This window comes from Opisthorchis viverrini (assembly GCF_000715545.1).
Source record: "Opisthorchis viverrini unplaced genomic scaffold opera_v5_17, whole genome shotgun sequence".
NCBI lineage: Eukaryota > Metazoa > Platyhelminthes > Trematoda > Opisthorchiida > Opisthorchiidae > Opisthorchis > Opisthorchis viverrini.
This window is the reverse complement of record NW_008751673.1, coordinates 1,549,348-1,564,175: the sequence shown is the minus strand read 5'-3', so window position 1 is coordinate 1,564,175 and position 14,828 is coordinate 1,549,348. Positions and strand designations below refer to the sequence as shown.

Sequence of the window (14,828 nt, the reverse complement as noted above, 5' to 3'; positions counted from 1 at the left end):
GTGCAGACAAGCTCCTTTCCTAGATGTGTTCTCATCCAAATTACTGAAGCGGCTGTGTAGAGGTTGGGTCCTCTTTGATATACCATAATGGGTGGAGCAGGAAGCCAAGGGGCCGTTACAGAGTTGTACTACCGTTCAGCAAGACAACATATTTTGAGAGTTTGATTCTCCCGGACAACCAGGGTTAATTGTAAATGGTGGCAATCTTAACAACGGGTTCAGTCAATGCAACTGACATATCTTGATCAGTCTCTTTTTTGTCCTCACAGATCTACTGCGCTACCTGAGACTTATCGCTTTGTGACGAAAGCTGAGGGATTGGCTTGGGGGCAGCAAACGAAAAATGTGATATTGTTCAAGCCCATACCACTTCTAAGGTGGCTGTATACGTACATACCCTATAATTTTGCTACTTTCGAGGTTCCAGCGTGTAGTCAGTTGTATTCGCCAGTTGCTTAAGCATCTGTTTAGCAGAAAACGCCTCTGAAGTTCGAACGTATCGGGCATAATTATAGTTCATGGCTTGTTGACGTGGTAAAGTTTTCAAGATGTTTCGCGAAGACAGCGCGAAAAAGGCTTATCCGCTGTGCCCCTTTTGTTCGACGTTACGTTCATGAAAACAGCCAGGCGAACACTGTGAAATAGTCTACCCTCAGTTTATCTTATTCTCCTCATCCAGCATGTTGTCTATCTGGAAAATGCAGATGAGGTTTTTTGCTTTTCAAAGAACAGGGCGCACGTTTCGGGGGCAGATCTGTCCTATTCTCTCTACCCGGTGAATATGGTCACCATTCTGTAACACTGTTTTTTATTTGAGGGAAAACAGTGGCAGCCGTGGGGATTTTCGAACTTCTTCGGGATTGTTTGGCTCCGAATGAGAATGAGGGGTGAGGCTAATGTAAGACTCTGCAGGACTCGAGCAACTTTTAACAAATTGTGACACCCATGGCAAAAAGAGGCGTATCTACAAGCACTGAGGGACATGTTAAACGTGTTGCCGTGCTGGTTGTTGTGCTGTAGATCTAAGAGACATCCTCTGTCAGGAGAGAAACCGAGGAGTCCCTGCGAAATTGATAAGATTTGATCCCGGGCTACAGCACATGTATTCTAATTTCTGCCAGACAGATGGAAACTGAGTGAAAAATTGCGTTTAAATAACTTCATCTTAGGTTTGGCCCATCGTATGCCGTCGTTAATTTTTCTCGTCTCGTGCATTCAGTTCCATCAACTGCAAGAGAAGTCCCGTTTTCTGCCTAGTCTGGGTGATGCAATCAGCCACTTGTTCGGTATTTGAAGTGACTGATAACGAAAAGGTAGGACACAATCTGTGGACCGACGCCCTTTTCCTTGCTTCCTTGAAACAGTCTGCGTAAGTGTCCGAAGAGTTCAACAGTGAAGGGTTACCTTCCATAGGACACAGACAAGCCCACTTATTTCTCGCCGATCTTTATTTCGTAGTCTGGCTGCTGAGGATTATGCGACGCCCTGTGCATTCGTGCTCATACAAAACATTGCCAATGCAGTGTACCTTACTTATGAAAAGCGCTGTGACAGATCAGTGCCCGGGCAGCGCATGTTTATACATCGCAACGTTGAGAATACCACTAGCTCTGCGGCCTCCTTAGTTTTCATTCTTCATTTCGCTGGTTGCTTATTTTTGCTCATGTTTTTTTTAATGACGGGTTAAAATAATGCCAGAAATAACCTTTTTCGCCGGATCACCAGTGTGCTTTATATTCGCCCTTGGTCATCGCCACCATCAACGGCATGACATCAATGTTCAGCACCCATGCTCCACTGCTGTATAACCATGATTTATTTGAAAGTCTTATTGTGAAGAAAAGGAAAGAAACGCTTCCGGGCACTCATTCAGGCAACCTGGATAAAAATTGGTAATAAAAACTCTACTGACATCGGTTGGCAGCTATAACTTGTACTTGTTCAGTCAGGCGCAGTAGAAATCACGCTGTTCCCATCCTGGAAGGCGAGTAGCACCGATGGCGCCCAAGCGTTTCGTAATCTTCCCCAGGCCACGATTTGGCTGTATCCCTTCTTCCGCAACTTTGAGTTGGACTTCAAAAACAGCCCTCTCTTGGGCAAACGATGGTTCGCCATAAGCAATGCATCCCAACCAACACAGCTTCCGGTGATGAGCAAATTCTTTATTGGAAGCACCTTTGGTTATGGCTAATGCTCCATGATACCCATTTTTGGCTAAATATGGGGTCAAAATACCTTGGTATTAGGTCATTTCTCATTCTGAATCTCGCAAATTATATCGGTCCCATTTTGGCCGAACATATCCGCACACATCGTGATACCTTCTGATACATTATAGGGCCGCGAGATTAGCAGCACTGGAGTAATTTTCAGCGTCCCACTTATTCTACCGTCCGAATATTGGTTAGCTATGGTGATCCTTGGTCACAAAATACTATTTTCTGCAAAACCTTTGTGGGTCTAATAAAGTCTTTACACAAATGTTTGATTTAGCCGTGTGCGTGCTCAGACCAAGAATTACCTCGATCTAGCTCCAGTTTATCGTGATTTGTTTTAATGAATCTCTCTTCTTAATTGCTGGCGCACAATGGACTTTGAACTTGCTGTGCCATGGCTTCGGAAGTGGCGCCAGATATGTTTTCTGAGATTTCAAGGGCTATTGGCTTTTCAACCGTCATGATATTTGAGAAGGCGTTATAGGAATATTTGACGGATAACCGTGTGGTATTTGTGCGTGCACTCAGTAAATGAAGCAACAAGGCTGTTTGCGTCACGAATAGATGCAACAGGTGGTCTGCAATACATGGAAACCCGAGGAATCCGAAAAAGCACGACGTAGACTCTAAAAAGTTTAATAACTTAATTCAGCTGCGGAATTACTCGCAAATTTCGTCCAAGTTAAACTACTCACGTTTGATCGCAATTCGCCATATCTTATTACTTCAGGCACTTTCTCCCATTCAGTGGTTATTGATGGCCTTGGAGGTTCGCAGACCTAAACAAATTATCCATACAAATAATTCGCGAAACCGTTCATTAGACCGACGTTTTTCACCATAAATTGGTGATCTTTACTCCTCGCAGTTTTCGAGAAATCAATTCCATTCTGCGAATACTGAGCGGCCTTTGTGTGACATCCGTCGGTATCTCTCATCGATTTGCCGTTCTCGCTGCGCTTTCTTAGCACTTGCGCCAATTCGTGCAGCGTTTGGACGTAACTTGTCATAAATTAAGGTTTGTGTTCCTTCCATGCACACACCTTGGACGTACTATACCGCGTCTCGTCGATAAATTTCAGCAGTTCAGAAATCTTGGTTTGCGATTTCGCGCGTCAATCACTTGTGCATTCTAAGACGCGTCACGCATTCTACACTACTCAAATGTAACTTTCTGGTGGCTGCCCGGTTAAGATGTATGAACTCAGAAGCAAATGTATAGGTAATACCAACATTATATCTTTCCCCTTTAGAAATGCCTGTGAATCGTTCCGTGCCCGCTATATCCCAGGCGATCCGTACTTCTGGCCCCCCTTCTGTCTTCGCATGTCTAGTAAGGCTGGTAGCAGTAAGTCCACCACGATCTCTGTTCAATAACTTGCCGCTACTTTTGAGAAAACGTTTTAGAAGAAAGAGAAACAGAAAGTTTACAAGAACTATTAATTAATATGAATGTTTGAATCAAAACGAAAGGCACTAGCCAATTTACGTTACCAAAACTACTCATTGGAAGATGAACCAGCGCGGGAGAGTGCCACCATCAAACAGTGAACAGGGAAACGCTTGTTCGTAAAAACTGCTTGCAATCGCTTACAGCAGCTGTGGCTTATCCGAAGACATAAACGGATGATGGGATCAACCCCACCATCTCACGACCTTCCGGGCCCATTCACGAGCATCAGACTTTCTTGAATCACGTCCAAAATGCTGTTAATTCTGATTATCACCGGTGTACCAAATCCACTTTAAGTGAGAGAGAAGAGTGTTGGGACAATGAAAGAACGCCGTTAAATCCATTCGGTTGCATCAGCTTTGGTCTATCACGTTTCAGTCGTGGTAAAACTACCACTACACTGGCTGAACTCGCAGGGGACAACAGAAATGGCGTGGCACATGGATTAGTGCGTACCACTTGTCGTGGTGGCCATATGGGCTCTACGGCTAGAGGTGGTGTGTGGCCCAAACTGAACCACCTGCCATCAGCGAGTCGCCGACCATATAACGTGTCTGTGGCCTTGAAACGGTCCTACGGCAACCCTCGAGAGGAAAAATATGGCCCTCGGTTCGATCGGTGCGACGATTGCCATGTTGGTAAACGAGGGACACCCAAAATGGGGAAATCCAGTCGAAGAATCTCATTTAGGATGCCCTGGCACCACACAGGGAACACTGGTCGTTTGGCAACGGACAGGCGCTCTTTGGAAAATATGAGGTTGATATACCGAAAACCGTATTTAGTGTCGCAACCCAAAGATTTCGTAAGTCGCAACACAATTCTCCTTGTTTGGACGTTGCTATCGTTTTTTAAATATGCGACTCAACGTGATGCGACTTCTTCCTAATGCATAGCTCGTTTAAGCTGGGAATTTCAACTGATTATCACGTTTCTCCTAGTAAAACTGACTCTTTGATCCTTGTCCTCCGCAGAATTCTGATTAACCTTACACCGCCAGGGCAATGCAGGTGACATGTTCGCAAGTGGCCGAAGTATATAAAGTGTCCATCACGTGGCAGACGACCTCAGCGGCATTTATGAAGCTTCATTCAGGTGGAACATATTTTATGGTTGCGCGTGGTGCCAAAATTGACCCCTTGGCTACCGTCGGTCCATGGTCTCGAGGCATAGACGGAGCCAATCCACACTTTGACCTTCCAACCTTGGGTAACACTGAATTCCGAGCTTTCAGGGGATATAGTAGAATAGATTTCACTTGATACACTGAACAGAACCACTTCAAGGAGATCAGATATTATCGCTCTGTGGATAATTACGCTTCCGAGTTTACCGAAAATAATGAGCGTCTGGTAACAACTGATCGCTCAGAAGTTGCTGCCTTCTTCATTTTACACCCTTCGTGCTTGATTCACAGTAACGATGAGCCGGTAAAGAGTACATATCATAATTCTTCCATGTTCCAGATCCTCCGCTCATCAGAATAGGACCCAGGTTGGAGTGACGCTAGCTATAGATGTAACGGAGGGTTAAACATCTGTGGTGGATGCCAGTATGAATTACGGCACGAGGTCCGACATGGAGTTTAGCCTGTGATCAACGTTCGATTCTAATACACTCAGAGTTAATGCGCGGTATCTGGTCAAAGGTGGTTGCATAAGCCGCCGCACCTAGATCGGACGTGTGCGTCAGAACGTAGAGCGCAAGAGCTCAGATGAATCAGTTGCCACAGATATACGGAATGCATGCATGCTATGAGCGGTGGGTTTACCATAGGCTCTCATTCACTGTAGAAGACATGAAGGACTGCGAGAGGCGACTGTGGCCAGAGTCGAATAGTACCATTTTTTGTTTTTCATTGTTCCTGGCGTCCAGCGCGGAGGAGGTAGATAAGGAAAATCCATTCAGTATTTGGTGAGGAAGTGTACCTCATTTTCCATTGTCAAACCCTCCCCTTTCTCAAACAACTGTTTTCTGTGTCTGCTCACCTGTTTGATATTTGCCATGGATCTCTCACGGACTTTCAACGCCTAACATGTCGAACCACTTTTGATGAACTTCTCATGCTTACTTTTTGACCACGTGCGTCACCGCTAGCTCGCAGGTCTGTCGGTAGGTCACACCGGTTTGTCGTTCTTCCCGGGCTACCCTTGCATTTGCACCAACCCGTACAACAATTAGGTGGAAATCTTTATAATTTGGGGTTCACGTCCCTTTTCTGGTCGTATTTTGTACATGCAGCACCGTATTTTATTGATAAATCTCACTGCCTCACATCTGGGTTGTGATTTGGAGCGTCACTCAGTTGGGATTCCTGGGTCGCTCCACATATTCTACAAGTAATCGGTTTCTCATCTCGTTGAAGGCGCAGCAAAACCGGTCTACGGTGACACTGCAGACTGCACACTGTGGGCAACGAAACGGATGCTGAGATGTCAGGAGTAACGGGGCATTGCAGTGTTGTGGCGTCAGTCAGTGACATGTGGGATCGTGAACAAGTGAAAAATGGAACCTTTTTGATGTGAACGCGACGGACTTGACTGCTGTTTGCTTGATCAGCAACTGAACGGCTTGGTTCGTGGCCTGTTCTGCAGGAAACGGTGAGTGTGTTCTAGGGTTAGTACACATTAAGTCCGGGAGGATAACATCAGTTAGCACTAAATTGCGGTTACGATTACTCGGTGGTTCCTATTTTGAGGAAATGCGAGTGGTTTTGGTACCTAGAGGACAAAGTAGCTAAAAAGGCCAGAAATGGGTTGAATTAAAGAATAAGCATTCGTATAGAAGTCGAGATGAGACTGGATGAGGGTGAAGAAAGACGTAATTTTGAAGGGATACAGCTTATCATGGCAAAGAAATCTAGTTGCAGTTGGCGCATGGCCTTGTATATGATGTGTGAGGTGGCAGCCAAGAAGCGGAATGGCTGAAGTGTGAGAGAGCCTTAGCCATACTTTAAAAAAGTTCTGGAATAATATCCATCTTTTGATGGCTTGTCAGAAAATGTTCCGTTTTGTAGCCCGATACTTTGAAAACCCCAAAGCGTAGACTGTTCTCCGAACGACATGAATACGGGCTGCCCTATTTTTGTCTTCCAACTCCCTTTATGTGCGGCGCATCACTTCCAATTGACTCATATTCGAGGCGGAGCTAAGCGAACACCTGGATGCACTAACTATCGGAACAGACATGGGACTAATTTGGTTGCTCCGGGATTAGTTTTATTGAATATATGCGGACAGTCGTGAGCAGAAAACCGAGATTTCCTCAAACCTCTACTTTGCTTGTCGGTTTTGCGGGCACTTTTGGAGCACATAGTCGGAAATGAAGAAAGCTGTTCAACATCTGCCTACTAAACAACTAATAAGGAGAGCTGCTGATCACCTCTGTGATGCTAGGTTATTGAGTCTATCAGAAAAAATACAAAAATAAGGTCTCTCATAGATTCAAACTAGATTATTAGAATCAGCTATGGCCAATAAGCTAACAAATCGGTTACAATTACATCGAGGTTGGATTATTGTGACGTGGGAATATTCAAGTACTGACTGGCGAGTGTGAAAGCATTGGCAGCGGCCAATACTGCTCTCTACCCTTGTAACTTAATGTGAACAGGAATCCGCTTACAGGTAAATGTTGGTGTCATTAGTTTCGGAGTAGTAGTCCAGGGAGAGAGGTCTCTTCAAACGGATGAACAAATTTGGAGTGAATGGATTTGGAGTGAACGAAAATTTGATTCATAAAGTAGAATTCCCATCTGCTGCGAACGGTTTTCCATCCATTGCTGACTGTACACAAGCACACAGTATTTGGGCGCAAAAGATCGAAATTTATTAACTTTGGTGTATTTGGATAAGGCGGTCACAGACTAAAGGGTAAAGAACAGCGAACAGCTGGTGAGGATAAAATATGTAGACCAGAGAACAATTCAGTGTAGCTGGAAGTTCTTGTAGCTCCCTTTTGAGCACTCCCCAACAGTCACATCATTCTTTGGCTACGAAATCTGCACCAAACTAAGTTCACCTAAAGGATATGAGATAAAATTTGTGTAACTGAAATTAAAGCTGATGGGAACCGACTGATAGGAGGGAACAGCGGACATATTAACCATTTTTATTGCAATTGTAGAATGAAAATGAGAGATAGAAATAGAGCTTTGTAGAAGTCTAAACACCCACAAACTTGGAAACTCTTATATAATGAACGGGCTCAGGTTGGCTTTGTTGAGGAGCTCCAGTACACAGACTTCAAAAAAGGAAACTCTAATACCTCTTCTCCTTTGTGGACAGAAATAAATCTCCCTGTGTTTATACTGAACAGACCTTAATGACCGTCGGTTCAATATTTGCGGGTCGCCGCAGCAAATCGGCCGTAAGATGTTTGTGAACGGATGGGAGGATGGATGATCAGGGGAACTAATCAAGCACCCAAGGAAGACCTTCAAAAGACTCCGTTGCGGAACTTCAGAAGGTATGGTTGGAACTGGGAAGCCCAGTTGGTTTGAAAGAGGAGGGCACCGATGACCAGAAGTTCTTTTCGAACAATAACACTATGCACCTAAGCAAAGCCCAAAAACTGAATTTTTCCTCTCTACTCGGTAAAGTTTTAGCGCGTGTGAGACATCCAGACGCATGATGAAATGAAAAAGCAATACACAAGCACGTCAAGATTAGAAGGGAAGAACTAACGAATTTTGATCGGATTTTACCCCGAAACTCGGCAATATTGAAAACTAAGGGGCATTTTTCACTTCCTACGAGCTTTCCATAAGGTGGAAAATATACCACTTATTGTTGTGAGGCCTTGTCAACGCGCATTTTACTACACACTTGATAGTTTCTGGCTTGCGACTCTGGGGGTAATCGTTCAACGCTGCAATGAACAGACATGTGCTGCTGGTCAAAAGTGTGATTATATTTCTCTTTCACGGGATTTAGAGCTATTTATGCTTCAATCAAAGAAACGAAATGGCATGGTCGAGTGTTGACTGATTCCTCGAGAATAAACTTCCTGGATTAAAGACTCGCTTGTCAAGCGAATTGAGTTTCCTTACTGTGATGCCTCGGTCGCGAAATTCGTCAATTTTCAACGGATATTATTCTAAGCCAGTGGTACCGCTTAAGGTTGAAGTGCAAGCAAGGAGGCACAACTTTTTCATCCCTATTGGGAGCCATTAGCAGTGCCCATTTAACAAAACTATAGATAGCTTTGAGCTCGTATCCACCAGGTTAATAACTAAACATTCACTGGCTAGGCATAAATGCGGAGGAGCAAATTTGGCAATGACTCCCGATTAGTCCGTCGAAATATTCGGTCCCGTTCAACCAGGACTTGGAGATTTTTGTTCTACAAGAAATGACTGCGCGCTACCAGATATTATGGAAGCAAGTGATTTGAGTGTTTACTAAGTGACTACTCGGAATGATTTTTGGAACGGAATTTCATTTGCCACCACCCAGACATACGTATCCCGCCATATCGTGACTTCGCAAGACCACAATTTTTAATAATGCTTCATACCATCACCAAGATTTACGACAGATTTTGCAGTCACAGAGGACGTACAGCTGATACCTACCTGCTGCGTTGATGGGCCGAGGAGACTGCCCAAACAAACTGAGATCAAAATACCTGATGCTACTGTTTTTAGTGCACCGGTACCCTCGAAGCCACCCACTGAGGTATGCATACGGTTGGGTAAAACGAGGACGGGACATGAGGGAGTGGTACTTTTACCAGGAGATAGCAAAACCAAGGAGACTTTCAAAACACCGGAAAAGGGGAATACCAACACAACGGTTCCTCGCACATCGGATGAAGTACGTTTGGAATTCGATGACGTGCTATGGAAGAGCCGCGTCCATCCACATACCTCACGAGAAAAACTGACGCCAAGTGGGCATTCTCCCAGTTATGTCAGTTCAGGTTATCGTCTCTCGTGATCCAGGTTACTTTATATTACCACGAAGTTCGGGGCCCGTTGTTCTTTGAAGAATGGATGCAGAGTTATGCAAATCTTTGGCCCGTTAATCTCTCCTACTGTTTGTGCGATTCATATGAGGCGTGCCACAATGGGTGAGTTATCTGATAGAGAGGATGAGCAGATGTTTTCCAACCACTCCGAGATTTTCAACTACGGTCATGTTTTCGGGGATTTCGGGGTGACTTCAGCATGCGACACTACCGCCCATAGGATCGCGCCTAGAATCTCCGGAAGCCTCGACAGAGGCGTTCAACCCCACTAACCCAGAAGTTCTGTTTAGATCAGCTGTCGTGAAAAAACGCCCGCCAACACCCGCCGCTTCACAAGGAGTGTATGCGCTGTTTCATGGCAGCTTCTACTCACAACATTCCAGTCGATTTGTGGGATCCCCAAAGTTGACTGTGCATCACACATGGTCCAAGTATCTGGAATAAATTATAGCCGGAAATTGCCTCGATTCAGCCAGTAAACCGGCAAGCCAGCCGTTGAATTAATGTGACCGTTATCAAGATGCATTAACTACTAGGCAGCTGGCATCTAGTTCCAGTCAAATGTTACCAGAATTGATGTTGCAGATTTACACAGCTAATTAAAATAAGTGCAGCAGAATATCGTTAGCCAAGGATGAACAGCATGCCACTAGCCTAGATTGCTCAAAGTTTACCAGAAAGATCAGACCTAGCGCGCGTGTCTCAGGTGCTTGTAGATGTTCGGAGGCTAGGCTGCCGAATCACCCAAAAAGAAACGCGGAACCTAAATCACCGCACTGAGAGAAGGACGCAGTCATTCTGGGAAGGGACAGAATGTTGAAAGCTGCTGGACTCCCGACAGTTGCGCATGTTTTCGGCAAATGATTTACCATTCTTCGGGAGCTCTGCATTCGGAGTGGTACTGCCGCTCTGAAATTAGTTGAAAAATAAGGCACCGTTTTGCTTTGTTTTCAAAGGCGCCTTATGCCTTAGTGGATGGTACCAAATTGATTCCATTGCGTACTTCGCTTATAGGGTGGGCAGAAATCTTTCAGTAGAGCGATGCTGTTATATGGCCTTCGAAGTAAAACTTGATATTTTTTGAAATCAAAAAGATGTTTTTGCCCATTGTCACTGAATAATAAATTCCATTGACCGCGAGTGACATCTTAAGTCCAAAAGGGCGAACACACTGAATGACTGTGCTCTTCATTTAACAGGTGTATACAGGCTCATTCTGGCAAAACTCCAGATGGACTGTAAGCGCCCAAGCGTAACACTCTGAAGATTCAGAAATACACATATTTGAATACACTAAGTGGCCCTCTGGGTACACAGACAACATATCGTTTGACAATTTCCGAACAGATCACCTAACATTCAAACGAAAATGGTTCCGATCCGACATTTATGATTCCTTTTTGAAGCTGAAAAACCGTACATGAATTTACTCTTCCATTGGTTCCATTGCCACTGGTTCAATAGATATCACTGTTAAAGTTAGTCACATTCTTAGCGAAATCCACTCATTTGCCAACAGATCGGGTTTTGTGATGGACTCACCTGGAGCCCAGCTGAATCATTCGTTTGTGATGTTTCCGGTCAGCTGAATATCCTGCATCAGACCGGCACATATTCCAGTTGCTACAATATCGAGATATCACGGTAAATGTACATACGAGTTATGGTGACGATCTATGGTGACGGAACGTTTGCAAGCCAATTGCCAAGCTCGGCGAACAGATCAACAGCCACCTGATCAACAACCAATAAACTCACTCGAGCTACCAATATTTCGACATATTCGTAATGCACTGCTTATAAGGTTGTTGGAAATATTCGAAATTTTTGAAATCTGGTATTCTGTCGGCATCTCGATCAGGGCGACTTTCCCTCCACTTCGAGGGAAACAATTGTCTCACCAGGCCAAAAAATCCGGTAACAACTAGTCACCTGGCGGCTACAGGCTATTTGGCCTGACAAGCCCACCATATACTGCCTCAAAGTGATGGAAAGCATTTCGAGGCCGGTCGTTCCAGGCTACTCAGAGCCAACAATTTGATGTCGCCGGCTCAAACAGTTGTAGCCACAAGCCCTCTTTTTTGGTGGACATCCTTATAGAGGACATTCAAATGAGAGCATAGCACAAGCAGAAGATGACCTAGTCATCGGCTATCATGTCTTTTTTATTTACCAAAAGCAGTCCATAAAGTTGTACCTGTTCCATTGTACCCTAAACGCAAGGTACATGGGATCACTAGAGAAATTCCATGCTGGATTAAGGCTCTCCTCTCGAGTAGAAAGTTGGGGAAAAGACCGTTGTACTTACTCTTTTTCTATACCGGCCTGCATTAGAATTTCCTATGGGTCTAGCATACCTCCACTCTTCTTTCTTGTCTGCGCCAAGGACCTTTTCGATGTTCACAGATGCCCCTATATTATTTTTCGGACTATCTAAACTCTGCTTCCAACTCCAGCTCCCTTCTGTTGGCTGTCAACGCCACAAAGCAACAGTCATTTGATTGACACGTTCTTGTAAACGACAAAAACGGTGTCCACTTGTCATTCTTGGAGAGAAACCACCTTTTTCATGGACAGCGGATTTGGCCTGGGTATGCCACACAGCCAGGCACAAAAAATGTTCGGATGTATGATACTCTTCAAATGTGTCATTGTGGGGTCAAAAGATATTTATTGTCTTTTCTATGATTCGGCACAGTTTTCTCCATATTGCTCACACGAGTTCCGGATAGTCTAGGAGCTCACGTAAACTGCTTCCAGAATAGACCTAAGAAAAGATATCATGCCTTCTTGCACCCTGTTCGGACAGAGATTATGCGATAGGTATTTCGCTCACGACCCATTATTATACTTTGTGGACTTGGTTGATTCTCAGAATTAGAGCACATGCTGTCATCAGGCGAGATTTTCTCTCACTCTGGTAGCCGGCGCGCTGCATTAACTTCCTGCGGGTGTCATCCGCGCTTCGTTCGGTCACCTATTATCTCGATACCCTCAGCCTACGATTCAAGCACTAAGAACTCAAATGGGGGTGTAACACATGTTTTACTCGTGTCTCTTGAGTGAATTAAAGATGTTTAGTGAAAAAATCAAAGTTGACCTGGTAAGCCCCTGCGAAACTTTGATAATGTGAATCAAGCCATGAATCCATTATTTAGTTTCGAGAGATGACCACTACAAACAGTGCAACTGGCGACAAGGTGATATCAGGAGTACCATGTAAGGGGGGCTCGACACACATGCCATTCAACCCGAATCGCTCGCAGAAAATAACTTCGCATCGTAGCGGTAGTGAGACTCCTGCGCTTGAACTGAATCGAGTGAAGTGTGGTTTAAATGCAGCAGAATTGACCGTGATGGCTAACCCAATTTCGAACGACGGCCATGTCCACGGGCGCCTACTCGGCTCTTATGGTTCGTTTTCTATCTGGTGTCGTGTGTTTGACTCACTGTGTGTACTTAATTTTCTGCCGAAAAAATTGCCATTGCTCCTTACCAAATGGTGTTTCTTTTCCTGGTTTCAGTCAAGTAAACGCAAAGTAAGTCTACGCATGTATCTGATGTTAGCCGTATTGCTTAGACTTCCTCGTTTCACGTTGTTAATCGCACATTCACTTAAGTTGATTTGTTACTGTGGTTGTTGAATAGGCTTCACAGCTCTTTCCTCCGGCAACAATGGCTTCCAGTTTTAGCATTGATCAGTAACATTTGCTTGTTCACTGTGTGTGGCCACCAAACCTGCTGTCTTTTGAGCTCATTTTGGGCGCGCAGCCTTCACAGTTTGTGAATTTCTCCCTGCATTACTCAACTATCACTCCTGGTCATAGAGCTGGTACTTTTTCGGTGCTCTCAGAATTATGACAAATCAGCGAAGATAAAATAGTTGGCCTGCCGGAAACAGGAGCAAGTTTCTCGTTGCTAATGCCCCAGTAATGGGTTTGCTTCTTATGTCAGGTCGAGTTGCTGAAATTTTATTTTATGTGCAGTCTCGATGGGATCCTTACTCTGGTATTTATGGATTCCAAAAGCACCTTGGATCCATTTACGGATCTGTTCTCCATAGCACGGTTGTTGAGTAAGGAAAGTCTCGTAAATTGGTCAATATCTCCGTGTTAACAGACTTACTTTTGTCTGAGGGTACACGAGGGTTCTCTAAGAACCTCCATGCACAAAGTTGTGTCGGAAATATGCAGCAAATTCCCGTCCTTATTTAACATTCTGGTTGGCGAGCATATTAAGCGAACACTGGAAATCTCAAATTCCTGATGACGAAGACCTCATCGATCTGGGCTATACAGACGGCATCATTCTCGTCTCCGAGGCCAAGGTACGAATGTTTCTAAATTAACGAACAAGGTTTGGCTTGCTCTCAGTGGGGCGAGATGGCCCAAGTGGTTAGAGTGCGAGTTTACTGACGGAAGGTCTGTGGTTCGAACCCGACCTCTGCCTCTCGACTTCCCCTGTCATGGCTTGGACAACCTGGAAGTATACCAGCCCTCGTGCAACCTTCGGGTGGCATGGCAGTTAGGCATTGAAAGGATGCTACAGCTAAACGATTTTTTTATTTTCTGTGTAAGTTCGTGTTTCTGTACATGCAACCACTGAACAGACCACCTGCAATCCAAGAACACTCGAGGTTTGGGATAATTATGCACATTTTGGACATTGGGTAGGTTAGGGTGGTGGTGTGTTGTTGCTGATTTCTTTGTGGTTTGACCGAATCACGTTTGCCATTTGGCTTCACTTGTGGCGTCGAAGTGTTATGCCACTGGGTATGAAGGGGTGTGTGTACCAAGTTACGTTAGGTCTGCAATGTATGAATGCGAGATAGCCTTTGCGGATAAATGATTTGAGTCGTCTTCAGATAGTAAACCAAGAATGTCCCAGAAGTGTTGCTGGTTTTTCGTGGCGTCAACGAATTCGTAATAAGATAATTAGAAGACATGTATTTCGGTGTGTAGTAGGTACTTCAGTCGCGTTAGTAGAGCACCAATGCTCTCATCTGGTGTTTCTGTCAATGACGGGGATGTCATCATTAGCGGAAAACATCCTGCACTGTGAGCTACAGTGGCCGGACCGCGTGGTACGCATGCGGAGAGCAGTCAGAATTCCGACCGGGAAGGGGCTTCGTCTACCACATCTTCATACTCACCTACACATGGATGTAGGCGCCGTACAGTCGTGATGTT

The 14,828-nt window shown here is 44.8% G+C and overlaps 1 protein-coding gene across 1 annotated transcript; it reads left to right on the top strand.

Annotated features, from left to right (window-relative positions):
• Positions 1-4,673: 4,673 nt before the first annotated feature.
• T265_01575 (hypothetical protein) lies at positions 4,674-5,156 on the top strand (the record flags this gene model as incomplete). Its single annotated transcript, XM_009165634.1, has 2 exons — positions 4,674-4,817; positions 4,944-5,156. The coding sequence occupies 2 exons, from the start codon at positions 4,674-4,676 to the stop codon at positions 5,154-5,156; spliced, it is 357 nt and encodes a 118-aa protein (XP_009163898.1).
• Positions 5,157-14,828: the final 9,672 nt, after the last annotated feature.